The 18908-nt window shown below is 46.2% G+C and overlaps 2 protein-coding genes across 2 annotated transcripts; one reads left to right on the top strand and one right to left on the bottom strand.

Moving 5' to 3' along the window:
* Positions 1 to 66: 66 nt before the first annotated feature.
* toe1 (target of EGR1, exonuclease) lies at positions 67 to 6070 on the bottom strand. Its single transcript, XM_072668570.1, has 7 exons — positions 5645 to 6070; positions 3424 to 3464; positions 3215 to 3311; positions 2973 to 3131; positions 1829 to 2088; positions 1576 to 1738; positions 67 to 796 (listed from the first exon to the last, which is right to left on the bottom strand). Exons 1-7 carry the CDS (start codon positions 5759 to 5761, stop codon positions 119 to 121), a joined length of 1515 nt encoding a protein of 504 aa, XP_072524671.1. The 5' UTR covers positions 5762 to 6070; the 3' UTR covers positions 67 to 118.
* Positions 6071 to 6180: 110 nt separating this feature from the next.
* LOC140545658 (uncharacterized) lies at positions 6181 to 15347 on the top strand. The gene is made up of 4 exons (XM_072668571.1): positions 6181 to 9307; positions 9461 to 9614; positions 11587 to 11759; positions 12817 to 15347. The coding sequence occupies exons 1-4, from the start codon at positions 9158 to 9160 to the stop codon at positions 13189 to 13191; spliced, it is 852 nt and encodes a 283-aa protein (XP_072524672.1). The 5' UTR covers positions 6181 to 9157; the 3' UTR covers positions 13192 to 15347.
* Positions 15348 to 18908: the final 3561 nt, after the last annotated feature.

Raw genomic sequence — 18908 nt, 5'->3', positions numbered from 1 at the left:
CAGTCTTCAGCAACATCAGTATTAGGGTATAATGCAGCAAAGCAAACAACAGCCCTTATAACAATATTAATAAATCAAATTTCTTCTTTATTTACTCAAAAAAACAAAACAAACGTCTTTATGCAGTTCCCTCTGCTTTAACCGCACTGTTACCACAGGAGCCTTTCCCCCACACCTGCTCCATCTTGTGCACATGAGCCTTTGAGGACTTAGAGAAGGTGCTTTTGACCACGTGTAGCGGGACGGACTTGCCGCTCAGATACAGTTTGTTCGCACAGCCGGGTATTCCAGGCTGTGCAGAAGACTCTTCCGACTTTAGCATGCTGGCAAAAGCAAAAATGTACCCAGTCATGAAGGCATCGAAGCCTGCTCTGTGAGTTCCTCCCTCCGCCTTCCTCTCTCTGGCTCCCGCTGGGCCTTTAGACGCCTGCCGTGCGTTTTTGTCGGCAGCAGGAGCTGAATCCCCGCCTCCGTTCTCAGCTGCCCCGTCTGTCCGTGAAGGGTCAGTATCGCAAGTCGCTTGTACCTCCTCCCCTCTGGTCTGGTGCTCGGATGCTGTCGCCATGGTTTCAGCAACCTCTTCATCCGGAGCCTCCTGCTCTTGCTCCATGTCATCCAGGTGAGCCCTCTTCTCTTTGGGTGAACTGTCCTCCTGCAGTTGCTGGGCAGCCTTCTGCTTCTTCCTGCGCTTCCGCTTTTTCCTCTTGTCCTCTCTGGTTTTCTCGTCCTGCTGAATGATGAGGTCCGTGTCGTGGGACATGGGGCACTGAGAGCCATTGGGACACCATCCATAAGCCTGGCAAAGCAACCCAACAGAGAACGACTGTGAGGACAGAAATGCTGAAGACAATGGGAACACACCCACTGATCACTTTTAGAAGGGACAGCAGGGAATAATAATAATAATAATAATAACTGCTCATCTATACCTAAGCAACCACTTAGGATACCATAGCAACCACTTGAAACAGTAAAGCAAACTCTGCACAGCTTAAGCAATTCCCAAATGATGTTGCTAAGTGGTTGCTCAGGTGTATTTAAGCAGTTGCTATGGTATCCCAGGTAGTTTTCCAAGGGGTTAAAGGTGGTTGCTATGATATTCCAGGTAGTTAGTTAAGTATTTCACCAAGGTGGTTGCTATGCCACTTCCTCAGACATGTAACAAAGATCAGTGTCCTGCATACATTACGGTGCTATGGTGTTGCTAAGGTGACCCAAATGGTTGCTTAGGTGAGGATAAGCAGTTGCTACCTAGGTACTGCAGGTAGTTTCTAAAGTGGTTCATACTCTGTTCCAAGTGGTTGCTATGGCGTTGCTAAGTGCTTGCTATGGTATCCCAAGTAGTTGCTTGGGCGTTGCAATTTCTATAGTATTCTAGGTAGCTGATAAAGGAGTTGCTAGGTGGTTGCTCAGGTATAGATAAGCAGTTTCTATGGTATCCCAGGTCGTTTCTAAAGGGATTGTAAGGTGGTTGCTATACTCTTCCAAGTGGTTGCTATGCCATTTTATCAGACGTGTAATGAAGATCAGTGTCCAGCACACGTCTCAGGAAGCATCCTTGTGAGGGCAACTCACAGAGAACTGAATGCAGATGTTCAGGCTGCCATCATGGCTCTGACTGTCTAAGCAAGGCCTGTAGTCCACGTAGCTCTGCAGGCGTCCGGTGTAGTTACAAAACTCCAGGAACAACCCAGGTCCACTCGAACCCGCCTCCACGGATCTGGCATTGTCCAGCTTACTGTGAAGACATTTCAGCAGATTCGTTAACGATAACTGTTCGGTGTTGCAGGTCGTTCTCAGTAACTCGGCACCTGTTTTGTGAACGTACCACTTTTTATAGGCGTACTCCAGGTAGGACGCGGTGAGACGCAGCTCGTATTCCGTGGCGTACTTGGTGTCGTAGATGCCAGCAGGGAACATCTGAGACAGGTCTGCTATGAACGTCCCCAGCTTCTCGGGCAGATGGGCATAGAAGCACTGATACAGGAACACCATGTCGATCAGGCCGTTATGGACCACCAGAGGCTTGTTCGCCCTCAGGAGCTCCACAAACAGGGTGCGCATATTTACTCCTTGGGCATCTCCTCCCTTGTGAAAAATGAAACATTGAATAATTCAGCGGCCTATTCAACTGCATTGATTTTGTGATTATATTCCAAGTGGTTGCTATGATATTCAAGGTGGTTGCTATGCCACTTCCTCAGACATGTAACAAAGATCATTGTCCTGCATACATTACGGTGCTATGGTGTTGCTAAGGTGACCCAGATGGTTGCTTAGTTGAGGATAAGCAGTTGCTACCTAGGTATTGCAGGTAGTTTCTAAAGTGGTTCATACTCTGTTCCAAGTGGTTGCTATGGCGTTGCTAAGTGCTTGCTATGGGGGCTATATATATATATATATATATTAGCCACAATAAAAATGTAAAATGACTTTTATCATTTGAGGATCAGGCATCGTGATTAACGCCTACAACAGTCAGAGTCAATCAAATGCTAGACACTGCGGATGGAAACCATACTTACTAATAAGATACTTCTATGGACAAAAGTATTGGGACAACTGCTCATTTAGGGATTTTAAAAAAAAGTTTATTCTGCTTTTGTTGCAGTAGCTGGCTTTCTACTAGATTGTGGAGTCTTACTGTGAGGATTTGATTGCATTCAGAGATAAAACAGCATTAGTGCGGTCAGGATAACGCTGGACGATCTCTACCTCACCTCATCCCCAACTCACACCACAAGTATTAAATGGAGCCCCAACCATCATTCCAGAAAACACAGACATATGCCCACACCTGACATTCGGCATGGTTCCAATCAGTTCCATGGAGTCCTATTCTTTTGGCAATACTCTTCTACGGGGACTAGACAAGCTGTGTGTGTGCGCATGTGCAGCTTGCAACACAGCAGCGAAATGCATTCCTGAGAAGACGTGTCCACAAACATACGGGTATATAGTGGAGGTCTCACCTTATCGTTGCCCTTGTTATACGGGACGCCTTGAGCATACTGCTTGTTGAAGTCGAACCCATGCTGTACGAGGAACTGCACGGACTGAGGCTCGATGATGTACTCCTCCGAGCACAACAGCGTCAGGTTGTAAACCTGGACCAGGTATGTGCTGTCGGCCTGGAAACAGAGATCAAAGACCTGCCTTTAATGCAAGGTATACAGAAAGGAAGCAGGGAAGTCTGCCAAGTCAGAAGACTTACTTTCTCATCAAGCTTCTTATAGCAGGCAATCCCCAGAGACAGTATTGAGCGGGTGCGAGCGGCATGGCATATCGCTTTGTACCGATCTTCAACTGACCTGAAGAGAAAAAAAAACAACAACTCACCTTTATGATGCACACGAACATGTAAACATTCATTGTGTCATTCATCATCAGTGCTCTCAGTAGCCTTTACTGAAACTCACTCACTCTGCAAGAAGAGCTTTCCTCGCTCCAAGGCCGCTCAGTTCCTACAACAGAGGAGGAGATACAGCAGTTAGGGCCGGTCAGGTAAAGGTTCTGGTAGTAGGACATTAGGTTTGACTTAAGCCCTATTCATAAGGGACTAGCAGAGGTTCTCAGTGCCTTCGGTGCCGTGTCAGTCATTAAAGATCAGTAAAGGATCAGAAAAGATTCTGGCACATTTTACCTTCTGTAAAACAAGCTGTAAAAATAACCTCAGCTTATATTAATCCTGTGTGAATCGACATGTGGGTAAATATTCTGTCATATCCAGTAGAAAAGGACTTTTTCACAGCTTTTCTCAGATATGGAGGTGCTCGAGGAGGCGCTGAGTTTCGTCATACTCGGCACAAACACCTCAGCCAAAGCACTTCTGGCAGTGTTAGTGCTAGGCAAGTCGTGGTGCAGCCCAGCCTGAAGCCTACATACAGGTTCTGAACATGTAGCTGCAAAATTTCGTTATTTTTACTATCAATGGGTTTGAAGATTGGTCATCATCACGCTATTTGAAGGTGATGGAGGCGTGTATATCGAGCCTGCCTAGCTTTGGCCTTCACCAGTAAAGGGTATGTTTGGGTTTGATGGTTTAGCTTTATCGAAGTATCATGATATCGGGCCCTATCTTACACCCCGCCAGCAGTCTATTCTCATGTCTTCCGCCTGCATCGTACATATAGCAGCAGTGCCTGTGAATATATCTAAGCCGATGGACGCAGTGGTCTCAAAATGAGGGGCGTACAGGTCAGTTTCTGGCGTATTGCGACGCATCTCAGCAATGGAAAACACAGGAGGAGCTCCACTGACTGAAAACAACCTAGGCAGACGTCAGCAGTGAAATGTTCAGTGCTATCTTGACAGTGAATTGTCAACACAGGCGCGTGCAGCCCGACGCTCGTACACCCCACCACGCTTTACACCACTGAAATAGCAACCCAGCAAAGTCAGACCGCAGCTGGCTCTTAAAGGGAACGATGAGGGACACGCTGATTGGTTTATTGCATGCTACGCCCAAAACACACCCATTATTGATAAAGAGACTTAGTACGTGACTTTTGAGTGTTTCGATCGTTACGACAGCAGAGACACACAGACACGCCCTAAATTAAGCTGTATGGTGCACGGTTGACGGCTCACTAAATGGATCTCTAAAATAGGGCCCTATGTTTTTAATACTAATTCTCAAAAGCTCAGTATAGACTGTGTATTAATAGCTTGCATGTAAAGATTGATGGCAGCCAATCCTGACCACTAGATTTCAGTGTTGAGCTCTAGCCACAGATCGCACTGTTTTATTTATACTTAGATTTTATGCAAATAAATCTGCTTTTTTCCTAAAATTAGATTTTTTTTTAATTACAATAAATCATCTTGCTTACAGGATCACAAAGAATTCTGACTCCCGTATTGTGAGACATATCACCAGGTTTTTGCCAATATACAGCCCTCAGCTGGTCAGGGGCTCCGCAGCCAGTGTTACCAGCATAGGGTGCGTGTTCTTCTGGATGACCAGCTTTTCAGAAGTTGAAAATAACAAGTGGAAATAACACAGAAATGCGGTGAAAAGTTAGAAAAACCAAAAAATGCTGAGACTTAGACTTAAAAACCTCTTCTTTCCAATATTTCCCGAGACTACGCCTCATTGTATCTTCTACAAAGGAGCTGTTAAATCCATTAATCACTTCACATGACATTAATACCTACATTTTATATACATACGCTAATCTGTGCCACTACATACACTACATGTCCAAATGTTTGTGGACACCCCATCTAATGAATGCATGCACTCATTGCTGACACAGATGTGCAAACACACAAACAGCTTGTCTAGCCCCCATAGAGAAGTATGTGCCATGCTGCCTAATGCCAGGCGTGGGCTAGAGGGGTATAAAGCCCCCCAGCATGGATGGAGGTGTAGAGCAGAAGAAGACCTGTGCTCTCTGGATTGATGGCTGGTGCTCCATCCAGTACTTTTTGGGATGAGCTGAGGTGGTGACCTAGCAGAAAGCCTTCCTCCCTGGACAGTAGGGACAGTTACTCCCAACTAAAGCAGGATAGACTCTTCTAATACCCTTGGTTGGACCCTTGGCAGTGTCTCAATACTTTTGTCCCTATAGTGCATCTATATTGACCAGGGTGAGGTTTAGCTGAGGTGTATCCTGAGGTCATTTGAGAAGTGGGTCCTCACCGTGTCCACAGCAATGAAAGAAGACGTTTTAAAGCCGAGCACCATGGACGGCCACAGCTCCTTAAAGTTGTCATTTTGCACGTCTATAACCGGTACAACCATGGACGAGGTCGTCATTTCTCGTCTTTCCCCGCTGGTACAACAAAAAGCTCTGATTTCTGAGCGCCGAACCGTCCGGAGTCGCCGTGTTTCCCCCGGGGCAACATGCAGGGGAAGCTAACGAGCGTTAGCCACACGCAGCTAAAGAGCTAGCGGGCAGATCTCTGCTGTTCTCCAGCTTTACTAAACTATTACAGTGAGCCGGTGATAGTGTCTTTCCTTCTCAACACTTTCTGTGCTTCAGATTAAGTCTAAAACCCTCCGTTTTCCCCTAAAATCCACAGAACTGCCTCTACTACAGAACTACTCCATGTGAGCCTGTGGACTTCCGTGTGAACGCCTGAGCAGATCGCTAGCTAATGCTGGATCTCCAGTTTGGCAAAAATAAAAAAAAAGGACATGGAAATAAAAGGAGGTGCAAATTAACAAGATGGCATTTTAGTATTTATTATTATTTGTGTATTTAACTGTTATCGTATTTTTTTTATATATGTATATAAATTCACGCAGGCAGCGCCACAACCGACCCGCAGCGCCGCCGCGTCACCGAGGCCGTCCTGAGGAAACACACAAGCGCCATTGTGGCTCTAACAACTCCGGGTTGCACTTCTTTCTAGGCTAAATTTCTACGTATTTCGAGGTGCTGGTCGATTATCTACCTCGCCGGGGTCGTTGTTGGAGACTGGCCACCTTTTTGGTTGCGGTTGTGTTTGTTTCTATTGAAGCGAGGAGCTGCTCGTAGGCTAGCTGCGTGTTCGCGGTAGCGCCGGAGGCTGCAGCCAGCGGCCAGGCTCCCGTCACTTCGGTCGCGAGCTCAAAACTAGTGTGTTTTTAAGGCCATGGGTGGGTGCTCTGCTCCAAACTGCTCCAACTCCACGACCATCGGGAAGCAGCTCTTTCGCTTCCCGAAAGACCCGGTGCGGATGAGGAGGTGGCTTGTGAACTGTCGCCGGGACTTCGTGCCCACCCCCTGCTCCAGGCTCTGCCAGGCAAGTGCAGCTAGCTAGCGGTCAACTCCCCGCACTCGTAGCAGCAGCAGCTCCAGCCGGCTGGGCTGGTCAGAGCTGTTCAGGTGAGTCTGGAAAATTGTGGAGGCTCCATGCTGGATTAGAAATGTGCTGAAAGTACGTCTTGGCTTGCAGGATCACTTCGAGGAGAGCCAGTTTGAGGAAATCGCCCGCTCGCCAGCAGGGGGGAGGAAACTGAAGCCCAATGCAATCCCCACACTGTTCAATGTACCAGACCCACCCTCACCCATCACCCCTCATGTTGTCCTCCCACTCAAGCATGAACCAGGTACTCAGATCAGCATCCTTACAGGGGAAATGTGCTGCCCGTTTGGAGCTGTGTTGCTTCTGCAGGATTTCAGGATCTTCCCAAATGACTTGAGCCCAAAATGCAAGGCTGTCCAATAGGAGCGTCCCATAGGTGTCCTCTTATTGGACAGGTTTTCAGGATCTGGTTGTGGTTGGTGTGGCGCAACAGATAACACCACCACCACCTGCCATTGCGTTACAGCAACACCATGTGGGAGACTGGGGTTCGATTCCCGATTTCCCGATTTGGGTGACTATGCTGTGCTACACCAATAAGAGTCCCTGGGCAAGACTCCTAATACTACATTGGCCCACCTCTGTAATACGAGTAACCTTGTAAGTCGCTCTGGATAAGAGCGTCTGCTAAATGCTGTAAATGTAATGTAAAATGTTTGAAGTTGGGCTTAAGTTATCCTGTTAAACTAAGACATAACCCCTGGATTTCTCAGTTTAGCCAGAAATGCCCTAATCTCAAGATTGTCCAATCGAAACATCCGTCCGAGTGGCTCAGTGGTCCAAAGCACTACCACTGTGGCTGCCAGGGGTTCAAATCCCGGGCCGAGCTGTACCAGGTTGGGAGGATAACAGGAAAAATTCAACAAGCAAATATTAATTAAGAAAAAAGTTTGACGGCAGCTGAGAGGTTTGAGCACTGGGTTGTGGGTTCGATACCCGGGACTTGGAAAGCTGCCACTTTTGGGCCCTTGAGCAAGGCCCTTCACCCTCTCTGCTCCCCAGGCGCTGCAGCAATGGCTGCTCGCCGTCACTCTGTGTGTTCACTTCACAGATGGGTTAAGACGGAGGCCAAATTCTCTGTCCAACGCTTATGGTGAATATGCTTGCCCTGTCTTGTCTTGGCTCTTCTCTTTTTAGATGGTCTTGACTTTGGGCTTAAGCTGTCTAGCTAACCTGAGATCCTGCTTTGTGAAAAAATAAAATTTATAACCCCAGAGATTTCTCAGTTTACCCAGACAAATAACCTTAGCACCATCAGCTCTTAATTAATTGGACAGGCTTGCCTTTGGGTTTAAACTATCTAGCTTTGCCAAATAGTTTTGCCCACAATTCTCAATACTTTTGTCCCTATAGTGCATCTATATTGACCAGGGTGAGGTTTAGCTGAGGTGTATCCTGAGGTCATTTGAGAAGTGGGTCCTCACCGTGTCCACAGCAATGAAAGAAGACGTTTTAAAGCCGAGCACCATGGACGGCCACAGCTCCTTAAAGTTGTCATTTTGCACGTCTATAACCGGTACAACCATGGACGAGGTCGCCATTTCTCGTCTTTCCCCGCTGGTACAACAAAAAGCTCTGATTTCTGAGCGCCGAACCGTCCGGAGTCGCCGTGTTTCCCCCGGGGCAACATGCAGGGGATGCTAACGAGCGTTAGCCACACGCAGCTAAAGAGCTAGCGGGCAGATCTCTGCTGTTCTCCAGCTTTACTAAACTATTACAGTGAGCCGGTGATAGTGTCTTTCCTTCTCAACACTTTCTGTGCTTCAGATTAAGTCTAAAACCCTCCGTTTTCCCCTAAAATCCACAGAACTGCCTCAACTACAGAACTACTCCATGTGAGCCTGTGGACTTCCGTGTGAACGCCTGAGCAGATCGCTAGCTAATGCTGGATCTCCAGTTTGGCAAAAATAAAAATAAAGGACATGGAAATAAAAGGAGGTGCAGATTGATAAGATGGCATTTTAGTATTTATTATTATTTGTGTATTTAACTGTTATCGTATTTTTTTTATATATGTATATAAATTCACGCAGGCAGCGCCACAACCGACCCGCAGCGCCGCCGCGTCACCGAGGCCGTCCTGAGGAAACACACAAGCGCCATTGTGGCTCTAACAACTCCGGGTTGCACTTCTTTCTAGGCTAAATTTCTACGTATTTCGAGGTGCTGGTCGATTATCTACCTCGCCGGGGTCGTTGTTGGAGACTGGCCACCTTTTTGGTTGCGGTTGTGTTTGTTTCTATTGAAGCGAGGAGCTGCTCGTAGGCTAGCTGCGTGTTCGCGGTAGCGCCGGAGGCTGCAGCCAGCGGCCAGGCTCCCGTCACTTCGGTCGCGAGCTCAAAACTAGTGTGTTTTTAAGGCCATGGGTGGGTGCTCTGCTCCAAACTGCTCCAACTCCACGACCATCGGGAAGCAGCTCTTTCGCTTCCCGAAAGACCCGGTGCGGATGAGGAGGTGGCTTGTGAACTGTCGCCGGGACTTCGTGCCCACCCCCTGCTCCAGGCTCTGCCAGGCAAGTGCAGCTAGCTAGCGGTCAACTCCCCGCACTCGTAGCAGCAGCAGCTCCAGCCGGCTGGGCTGGTCAGAGCTGTTCAGGTGAGTCTGGAAAATTGTGGAGGCTCCATGCTGGATTAGAAATGTGCTGAAAGTACGTCTTGGCTTGCAGGATCACTTCGAGGAGAGCCAGTTTGAGGAAATCGCCCGCTCGCCAGCAGGGGGGAGGAAACTGAAGCCCAATGCAATCCCCACACTGTTCAATGTACCAGACCCACCCTCACCCATCACCCCTCATGTTGTCCTCCCACTCAAGCATGAACCAGGTACTCAGATCAGCATCCTTACAGGGGAAATGTGCTGCCCGTTTGGAGCTGTGTTGCTTCTGCAGGATTTCAGGATCTTCCCAAATGACTTGAGCCCAAAATGCAAGGCTGTCCAATAGGAGCGTCCCATAGGTGTCCTCTTATTGGACAGGTTTTCAGGATCTGGTTGTGGTTGGTGTGGCGCAACAGATAACACCACCACCACCTGCCATTGCGTTACAGCAACACCATGTGGGAGACTGGGGTTCGATTCCCGATTTCCCGATTTGGGTGACTATGCTGTGCTACACCAATAAGAGTCCCTGGGCAAGACTCCTAATACTACATTGGCCCACCTCTGTAATACGAGTAACCTTGTAAGTCGCTCTGGATAAGAGCGTCTGCTAAATGCTGTAAATGTAATGTAAAATGTTTGAAGTTGGGCTTAAGTTATCCTGTTAAACTAAGACATAACCCCTGGATTTCTCAGTTTAGCCAGAAATGCCCTAATCTCAAGACTGTCCAATCGAAACATCCGTCCGAGTGGCGCAGTGGTCCAAAGCACTACCACTGTGGCTGCCAGGGGTTCAAATCCCGGGCCGAGCTGTACCAGGTTGGGAGGATAACAGGAAAAATTCAACAAGCAAATAATAATTAAGAAAAAAGTTTGACGGCAGCTGAGAGGTTTGAGCACTGGGTTGTGGGTTCGATACCCGGGACTTGGAAAGCTGCCACTTTTGGGCCCTTGAGCAAGGCCCTTCACCCTCTCTGCTCCCCAGGCGCTGCAGCAATGGCTGCTCGCCGTCACTCTGTGTGTTCACTTCACAGATGGGTTAAGACGGAGGCCAAATTCTGTGTCCAACGCTTATGGTGAATATGCTTGCCCTGTCTTGTCTTGGCTCTTCTCTTTTTAGATGGTCTTGACTTTGGGCTTAAGCTGTCTAGCTAACCTGAGATCCTGCTTTGTGAAAAAATACAATTTATAACCCCAGAGATTTCTCAGTTTACCCAGACAAATAACCTTAGCACCATCAGCTCTTAATTAATTGGACAGGCTTGCCTTTGGGTTTAAACTATCTAGCTTTGCCAAATAGTTTTGCCCACAATTCAGAGGGAATGGTCCCATAGCTCTTCTCTTATTCCACAGACTAACTTTGGGTTATAGTTATCTGGCTAAACTGAGAGATCCTGCTTTATTAAGTTTAGTCAGACAGATCATTTTGGCCCAGAGTCTTATACTGTTCAATTGGAACATCCATCAGCTCTTCTCCTATTGGACAGGCTTGACTTTGGGTTTAAGCTATCTTGTTAAACTGAGAAATAACACCCTGGATTTCCCAGTTCTCAGTTTAGCCTGCTAACCTGAGCCCAAAGTTCAAGACTGTCCAATTGCAACATCCATCAGCTCTTCTCCTGTTGGACAGGCTTGACTTTGGGCTTAAGATATCTGGATAAAATAAGAAATCCTGCTTTGTGAAATAACCCCCCTTGACCATCTCAGTGTAGCCAGATAAAATAAGCCCAAAGTTAGAGACTGTCCAATCGCAACATTCATCAGCTCTTCTCCTATTGGACAGGCTTGAATTGGAGCTTAAGTTATCTGGCTAAATATAGAAGTCCTACTGTCTGAAATAACCCCCTGGAGCCCAAAAATGGAAGATATGATACTGAATTTAGCTAGATAACTTAAGCCCAATAGAACATTCTGAGGAACAATCCTTTTGCACAGTCCTCAGCTTTGGGAAATCCTTGTTGTTACCTCCGGGAAGGACCTCAAGGCAGTGTACGAGCCCTGCAGATGTTGGTGTTTCCATACTTTAGCACACCTGTTTCAGTTCATCCATTAACAAGCCTGTTCTCAGTTTAAAGTGGGTACAAGTACAGCAATATGTCATTTTTAACATATGCAGAGCAAAGGTACTCTAAGAGGAGGACTGCAGAATCTGGAAATAGAGGGCTGAAATAACATCTAATATCTGTCTTGTTATTTTAGCGGAGAAGGATTTGAATGTCGGGGATCACGGCTATGCCCGCCGGCAGCCGCGAGTGGACCCAGAGGAGGAAGAACGGCAGAGAGCGGAGGAGGAGCGGCCCTGCTCCCTCTGCCAGCACTACAAAAGCCAGCTGGAGCAGCAGCAGCAGCACACGGCCCGGCTCCAGAGAGAGGCCAGTACTTCATCCTCCATTAGAACAAACAGGACAGGGCCCAGCGCATGCAGACAGAGACCCGGTGCCAAATTGCGTCTGGGAGTTGGAGCATAATAAAGAGTAAAAATAGAAGCGGTTTAGCTGAGTGCCGTCCCTTTGCTTATTACTTTTGTGTCTCTGTGCTGGCACAGTTTCTGTATGGCTTGGAAGGAAGCATATAACCAGAATCTCATCTCCGTTACGCACTTTTTGAGCATTCCACTTAAACACCCCTCTCCTTTTCTGGGTGCTAAGCTTGGCTTGACATTAGGAATTTCATTAGGCAAATGCTTTGGTCAAGATTTGGCTTGTTTAGCACTAGAGCTACTAGGCTAATGTAGCTAACAAGAAATAGAGGGTAATATTACTAAATAGTGTTGAGGTTTAAAGGGCCCATATCATGCAAAAACAACATCCTTTAATAAAAGAAGGTAAAAAATATACTATCCACTTTCATATGGTTTATATATGAGAATTAAGCTGCAAAAACAGCCTAATTTAAATGAATTGAGCCTGTATCCTGCATTTATTGTATGTCTTAAATTATTTTCACTTAATGATGTTTTTGCACCAAATACAGTCATAATTAATTTTCATGACCATTTCCTAGCTTACTTTTTAACCCTTTTCATTTTTCCAACCTATTTTTTCAATTAAACAAGATTTCTTTGTTACTGTACCCTTAAGACATGACAAGAACCTTAGGACTAAGACTGATATTTGGGATACATATCTCATTGGCTGCCCTGTGTTGTGCCTCATTCAGTGCGCAGAAATGTCAGTGTAAATGGGCGGGGCTATAAAAGGAACAATACCTAGCATCCAGTCAGAACAGTGATCATTTACATAGATCAGCCTTAAAGGTACAGTAACAAAAAGGTATTACGAGAGGAACAGGGTATGAAATTATCCTTTTAAGTAATTTAAAATGTGGTTCCCGATATGGTATACGGTTAATTGGCAACTTCAATGAGTCACTCATCCCTCCTCGCTTCAAAAGTAGCTTAACCCTGCTCTACCCTGTTTTGCCCTCCAGGCGGAGGAGATGAAGAAGCGTCTGCACAAGCTGAGCAAGATGGAAAAAGGACTGCAGATGTTTCTGTACGAGGACCAGATCCGGGCCCTAACCCTGGCCAAGCGCTCCCGGCGGGCCGTGTGGTCTCACAACACTGTGCTGACCGCCCGCAAGATCCGCTGCGCCGTCGGAGTCAAAGGGTACGAGTTCCTGCGAGAACTGGGCTACCCCCTGCCCTCCTACAGGACGCTGTGTAACCGCCTGGAGCCTAAAATGATGATGACGACCAGCATGCAGGAGGACTTGGCGGATTTAGGCCTGGGCATCATAACGGCGTGCAATAGCCCTGAAGGCAACGGCACGGGCGATGACGGACTGATTGGAATTATGACCTAAGACTTGGTGTGTGTGTGTGTGTGTGTGTGTGTGTGTGTGTGTGTGTTTCTATTTTTGATGAAGAAGGATAACAGAAATTACTACATTACAAGTCCAAGCAACAGCAGCCCTCTACAATGTATATCAAGGGATGTCCAGATTCTTCCCGTTCTACTGTGGTGATCCAAGCCTATTTAACCTGATTGGGTATCAGCTATCTCGAACCCGAGGTAGTCTCTATCCGATCAGTTCCGTTTTTACTGCTGTGTTGTACAGCAGTGCCCTCTGGCATCCTGTAGGCGCCCTTAACAGACATTATTCCCAGCCTGCAGCAGTGAGGAGCGTGTGAAAAGCTTTCACTGCATTTGAGTTGCTTTTTTTTTTTTCTCCAGACATTTTGGCCCATGCTGTCTAAACCACACGGGGAAATGCAGTCCCACCATGTCTTTGTTTTTGGGGTAATGCTGGTAATCTGGTAATGCTTAATTGTAGCATTTAGCATTAATTTGACCTTTGTTCAGCTTTAAACCAGCACTGAATATCACACACTCAATGTAGTGATTTCACTGACAGCTGAATGCTGAGGGAGGTCAGTCAGACTGGATTAGAAGATATAAGGCTACCAAACTAACTATGTCAGTCCAGAATGTCACAATCGGTAACCAATCAAGGGCGGGAACAATGGATCGGGTCGTCCCTAACTGTGCCTATTTAGGTTTCATCATGTCTAACAGTGTTCGGGAGTGTGACTTCAGTCAGAGGGTTATATTGTGGTTAATGCACATATCATTAACAACCTAAACTGCTCAGTGTTCTTAAAGGTTTGGTAAAATATGTAGTCTATCAGCCAGGACAGAGGTCTGATGTCTTAGTTAGTGGAAGATGCTAAGCTAATAATGCTAACAAAGACTGGACTGGAACGGTCACAGATTTCATTTCCATAAATAAATGCAGAAACACGCCCGGATGTTTACGGTGAGATGATTGTTAAAATAAAACCAAATAGGAGGCTCGGAGTCCCGGGCCATGCTGCTTGCCATCAGCAGCCAGAGTCCAAGAAAGCACAATTGGCCTCACTCTCTCAGGGATGGGGTTACGCTAGGGGGGAAGCTAGCTATGTTAGCCTACCATCTCCCATTCTCAAGTAAAGAAGCACAGACCTCAGTCCTGTCTTGGCTGATTGACTGCATCTGGGGGCCGGGGATAAATCATGTTCATTTGAACCTTTGCTAAGATATTCCTTTAATTGGGTTGTAGAGGATTTCAGAGACTGTTTATCCGTATAATAAGAGGTTTAGATCGTCGTCAAGTTCTAACCTAAGTAAGAACTATGGTTAATCAAGTATGTCGACCTGCTGTTAGGTTAAAATGATGATTCAGCCAGGAATCCAGTTTACACTGTTGTCTGGTAACTAGATAACAGTTTATTATACAGTGGCTAAATGTTCATTGGTGGCTTCCATTGATTGTCGGCTATATTAGCCCTGAAGCTGCTGCGCAAAACCTGAAGAGCGAGGCTTTAGACTTGTCTTGAGTGATCGAGTAAACTTGATTTCTGAATAAATAAATCATCACTTTAACCAGTTTCAAGTATCACCCTTCAGCCTCTGGCTTCATTTATCTTTAAAGGGGGTGTTTAAACCTGCCGGATCTGAATCGTTTACAGTGGTGTTGAATAGAACCAGCCCTTTACAAGCTACATAAGAAAGTTATGACATGAGATGGCATGGTTATGAATACACTGCCTGATACCTCAGACATTGTTTTTAATGCTGGTATTAAAGATGATTGGGCTCAAATCTCTGTTCATGGTGGATGGGGTACATGCAGGGAGTTCTGGGGCAAAATAGCCCCCAAAGAACCCCTGCTTTTTGCAGATTTCCCATCTCTTACCATCGACATTCCATATAAAACTCTGGCTGTAGGGTCACTGGTGGGTTGACAGAGGCAGTAAAATGGCTGGATTTGTTTTGTAGATTCGTGGCGACCCCTGGTTTCCTTCGCCACCACTATAATAAGGGGTCTGTCGGTAGGTTCCCCCACTCTGAAGGAAGTAGTAAGAGATCAGGCCGCTTGCTTAACGCTCCTTCTTACTGCTTCTTGCTGTTGACTTGTGCAAGAACGCCGACCAAACAAACGATGGACAGGCTACTCCTGACAAAAAAATAAAGCGAGAAGAAAATGGAGTCACATTTGATTTTGTGTTTGTTTGCCTGGTTTTCATTTCAGTAACTGCCCTGCCCCAGGATCGGTTGTAATTCAGTGACCAGAAGTAGCTGTCAGATATCTGTACCTGATGTCACGTGGTTAAATGCAATCACATCCTCAGAGCAATGTTCCAGGATGCTCTGGAACAGATGATTAAAGGCTGTCGCTGCGTCCGTTTTAATAATCTTCGGTTTAGAGGAAACATTGAATGACTGTGTCCACAAAAGAGTTAATGTGGATTATCTGAAGGTTCGTTTAACCCTTTAAAGTTCCCCAAATATGGAGCTTTCTGTCCGTGGCCGTCACTTAGGCTCTATAGGAGGTTTAGGAGTCCAGTACTAAAGACTCTAAGTCTCTTTTCTTCACTTTCAGGATCTTTTTGGTCCCAAATAACACGCTAAAGCCTCGGGGAGAGGTGTGAGTAATAGTAAAGCAGAAGCTAAACCAGCACATCAGCACGAAATTAGAAAGTAAAGCTGTAAACAGGATAATTGACTCAGAATTGGCTAAAATTGGTGGAAAAATGTAGATTGCTAACCTTTAGTGATGCATTAATCCATTCCCCCACTGACGTAACAACACTGTAAATAACCAAACTCATCAGTATGAATTTGGGCTGGTTTGCCCACCTTTTTCCTATCTTGTCAAACCAGGATCAGTGATTTTCTAAGGATTAGGCTCCGTCCAGACATGTTAAAGGCGACACGAATGGTGAATATGTTTGTCTTGTTTTATAATTTGGCCTTTAATATCCATGTCTCTACGTCTCCCCTTATACGTGAGGACGGGGCCTCAGTGCTTATTGATGTACAGGAGGTATTGAACCCTCCCCAGCAAAGGGTTATCACACTGAATGACGCACTTACAGTTGTGTTGACATGACTGAACATGTAGTCCATATTAAAGGTATTGAAGACACTCCTTTTAATGCGTGAGCATGCAATCGCCATGTAACAGGGCGCTCTGGAGCAGCCATGCATGGGTCTAAACTCACCGTTCCCAAAGCCATCCGATAGATAGAGGGGTATAAAGCCCGCAGCACTGAGTCCTCTGACTTCTCTAGAGTGCCGGAGCTCCAGCCAATACTGCTTGTGTGGCATTTTTGAGTCTATGACTAATAATCCATTATCAGTACCTGGCTAAATGCTATCAAATTCTCACAGCAATGTTCTAACAAAATCTAATGAAAGGCCTTTGCAGAGGAGTAGAAGCTATAACTGCAGCAATAGGACAATAAACCCCCTCTTATTAGCGTTGATTTTAAAAGCTCTGTCTACAAACTTTTGGACATGTAGTGAAATTGGCTGCTCACTCGTTTCTTGACCAAATGGGTCATTGATTCTGGTAACAGAGGGAGCTAACAAAAGGCCCGGGGTTGGTTCTAGATGTGCCATTTCCATGTGCAGTCTCTCATCAGGGCCATGAGGACCAATTAGCGTCCATGCTGGTACGGCCAGTCGTAGCTAATGGCGCTAACAATGAGAATGTCAATCCATGTGAAATCCCTTGGAAAGTTTCTGTAGAGCTCAGGTTTAAACCCAAACCCAAAACCTAAATCTGAACCATTAAAGTAGCTGTAGAGCTCCATTTAAGGGCCTCTTGGCCCCACAGATGGCCCGCAGTGGAAAACGTTGATGCGGCATTTCTGATTCGAGGGAAATCATCAGCTCTCAGTGGCGTCTGGCCCTGGACTGGACATCTCCACTGGTATGTGGGAGAAGCTTCTGATTGGTCAATAATGAAAACCCCGCTCTCTCAGTCATTCCCCTAGAAGCCGTCCCGCCGAACTCCAGGCTGTTTTCATGGCCTTCCATGTGTCAGGATTGCCAAATGTTTAGCTCAAACAAACAGCGCCAAATGGTCAACAGTCCGCGCCAGCGAGTGGGGAGCTCAAATAAGGCTGAGCAAACGTCCAAGCCACATTTTCACTGTCATCTGCTTCTCGCATTAGCGCCCATACGGCCGCTTTACAGTGCAGAACATCGTCCACAAGCACTTTCATGGACATTTCTGATACTTCTTATCTTGTCGCTCATCTGTCTCCAATTCCAAATCCAATAATATGGTGGAATTTGTGACTCAATGGTGTGATTTTTCCATCGGTGTCCTTTTTTGTCTTACCTACCGTACCTAAGCTCACCGGCCCGGTACTCAAACCGGGAATGGCCTGTGCTTTTGTACCTATTTCACCCTCCAAGCTTGACCCACTTGCAAATGATGTCATTACGGCCTTCCAGCCGGATCAACAGCGTGGAGGGTAATGGATTACTGCGAATGGATTTGGAGGTTTGCTTTGGATGAGAAAATCAATTGCTTTGGATGTAGTAGAAGCCCAAGGCCCTGAACTGTGCCTGCATTGGTTGTGTGTGTTTGTGCAGGGGAGGGCAGCCTGGGCTGGACGAGCCTTTAAAAAGTGCTGAGTAAACAGACGCCACTTGTTTTTTGGGGTTGGAGGACAGGCCGAGCGAGATAACAGAGGTAGGTAGATTTCAACAAGTAACGGATCACTGTTACTTTTCTAAAATGGTTCATTATTGAGATTTGGAATGTTTTGCGTGTGTGTTTTTAGCTCTTTATGGGGACTAAATGTGCTCGAGATGATGCAAACATCCACATTTTGATCTTCTGGGGACGTCTGGCTGCTCCACATGAGGACAACTGCAGTGCTAGGTGTTGATGAGGTGTTAAACGTGTTTAGGGCAATGGAGTTCAGCCCCTTCACCTCAGAATGTAGCTAATCAGCCAAGACATGTTTGCTTTTTTTAGTTAGCACTAATGTGGCTAATGTAGCACCAGCTAACTTACAACTAGTAATAGCATTAAACTTTAAACTCTCAGTTTTTAGACACTTTCAGGGTGTCTTTTAAACCTGGCTGGAGCTACGAGGCTAATGAAGCTAACACGTAGTCCTAGCATTAACTCCAAACTCCACCAGTTAGCATTCTGGCTTCAAAATGACGACTCCTGCTTTTAGCTGTGGTCTACTTTCGTCTGTTTTTATAAACAGTGCCGGTTTGAGGGGAGTGTGTGATGATTTACTTACCGTTACCTAACTGTTAACTGTTGGCTAGCTTCCATTTCAGACACCAAACACGTTCTTCTGTTTTGCCCTGTGCTACAAGGCTAATGTAGCTAACAAGACATAGACGCTTATAAATAGCCAATCGTTTGAAAACAGCTCATGGTAAATTGTCACGCACTTGCCTTCAACCTCTAATGGTCTTATTTCTGTGGTTTCTGACACACTGTTCTCTATAACAACAGTTAGGCCTCAAGATGGCTAGTCCTACTGTCATGCTAACTAGTTCTGTCTGGTGTTTTGTCTTGTGTTAGCTACATTAGCCTCACAGCTCCATGAATGTATATTTTAGACACTTTCAGAAACCTTGACTGCTTCTTTGGTTGTGAACTGGAGCTACGAGGCTAATGAAGCTAACACGTAGTCCTAGCATTAACTCCAAACTCCACCAGTTAGCATTCAGGCTTTTAGCTGTGGCCTACATTTGTCCGGTTTGAGGGGAGTGTGTGAT

This window comes from Salminus brasiliensis, chromosome 23 (genome assembly GCF_030463535.1).
Source record: "Salminus brasiliensis chromosome 23, fSalBra1.hap2, whole genome shotgun sequence".
NCBI classification, from domain to species: domain Eukaryota; kingdom Metazoa; phylum Chordata; class Actinopteri; order Characiformes; family Bryconidae; genus Salminus; species Salminus brasiliensis.
The sequence above is the reverse complement of the archived record's forward strand: the minus strand, read 5'-3'. Positions and strand labels throughout refer to the sequence as shown.

Coding starts and splice junctions, on each gene's coding strand:
- LOC140545658 (XM_072668571.1), top strand. CDS start 9,158: ATGGGTGGGTGCTCTGCTCCAAACTGCTCCAACTCCACGACCATCGGG. Junction 9,308..9,460: donor CCTGCTCCAGGCTCTGCCAG/GCAAGTGCAGCT, acceptor CTTGGCTTGCAG/GATCACTTCGAGGAGAGCCA. Junction 9,615..11,586: donor CCCACTCAAGCATGAACCAG/GTACTCAGATCA, acceptor TTGTTATTTTAG/CGGAGAAGGATTTGAATGTC.
- toe1 (XM_072668570.1), bottom strand. CDS start 5,761: ATGACGACCTCGTCCATGGTTGTACCGGTTATAGACGTGCAAAATGAC. Junction 3,465..5,644: donor CTTTCATTGCTGTGGACACG/GTGAGGACCCAC, acceptor CCTCTGTTGTAG/GAACTGAGCGGCCTTGGAGC. Junction 3,132..3,214: donor ATAAGAAGCTTGATGAGAAA/GTAAGTCTTCTG, acceptor CTCTGTTTCCAG/GCCGACAGCACATACCTGGT.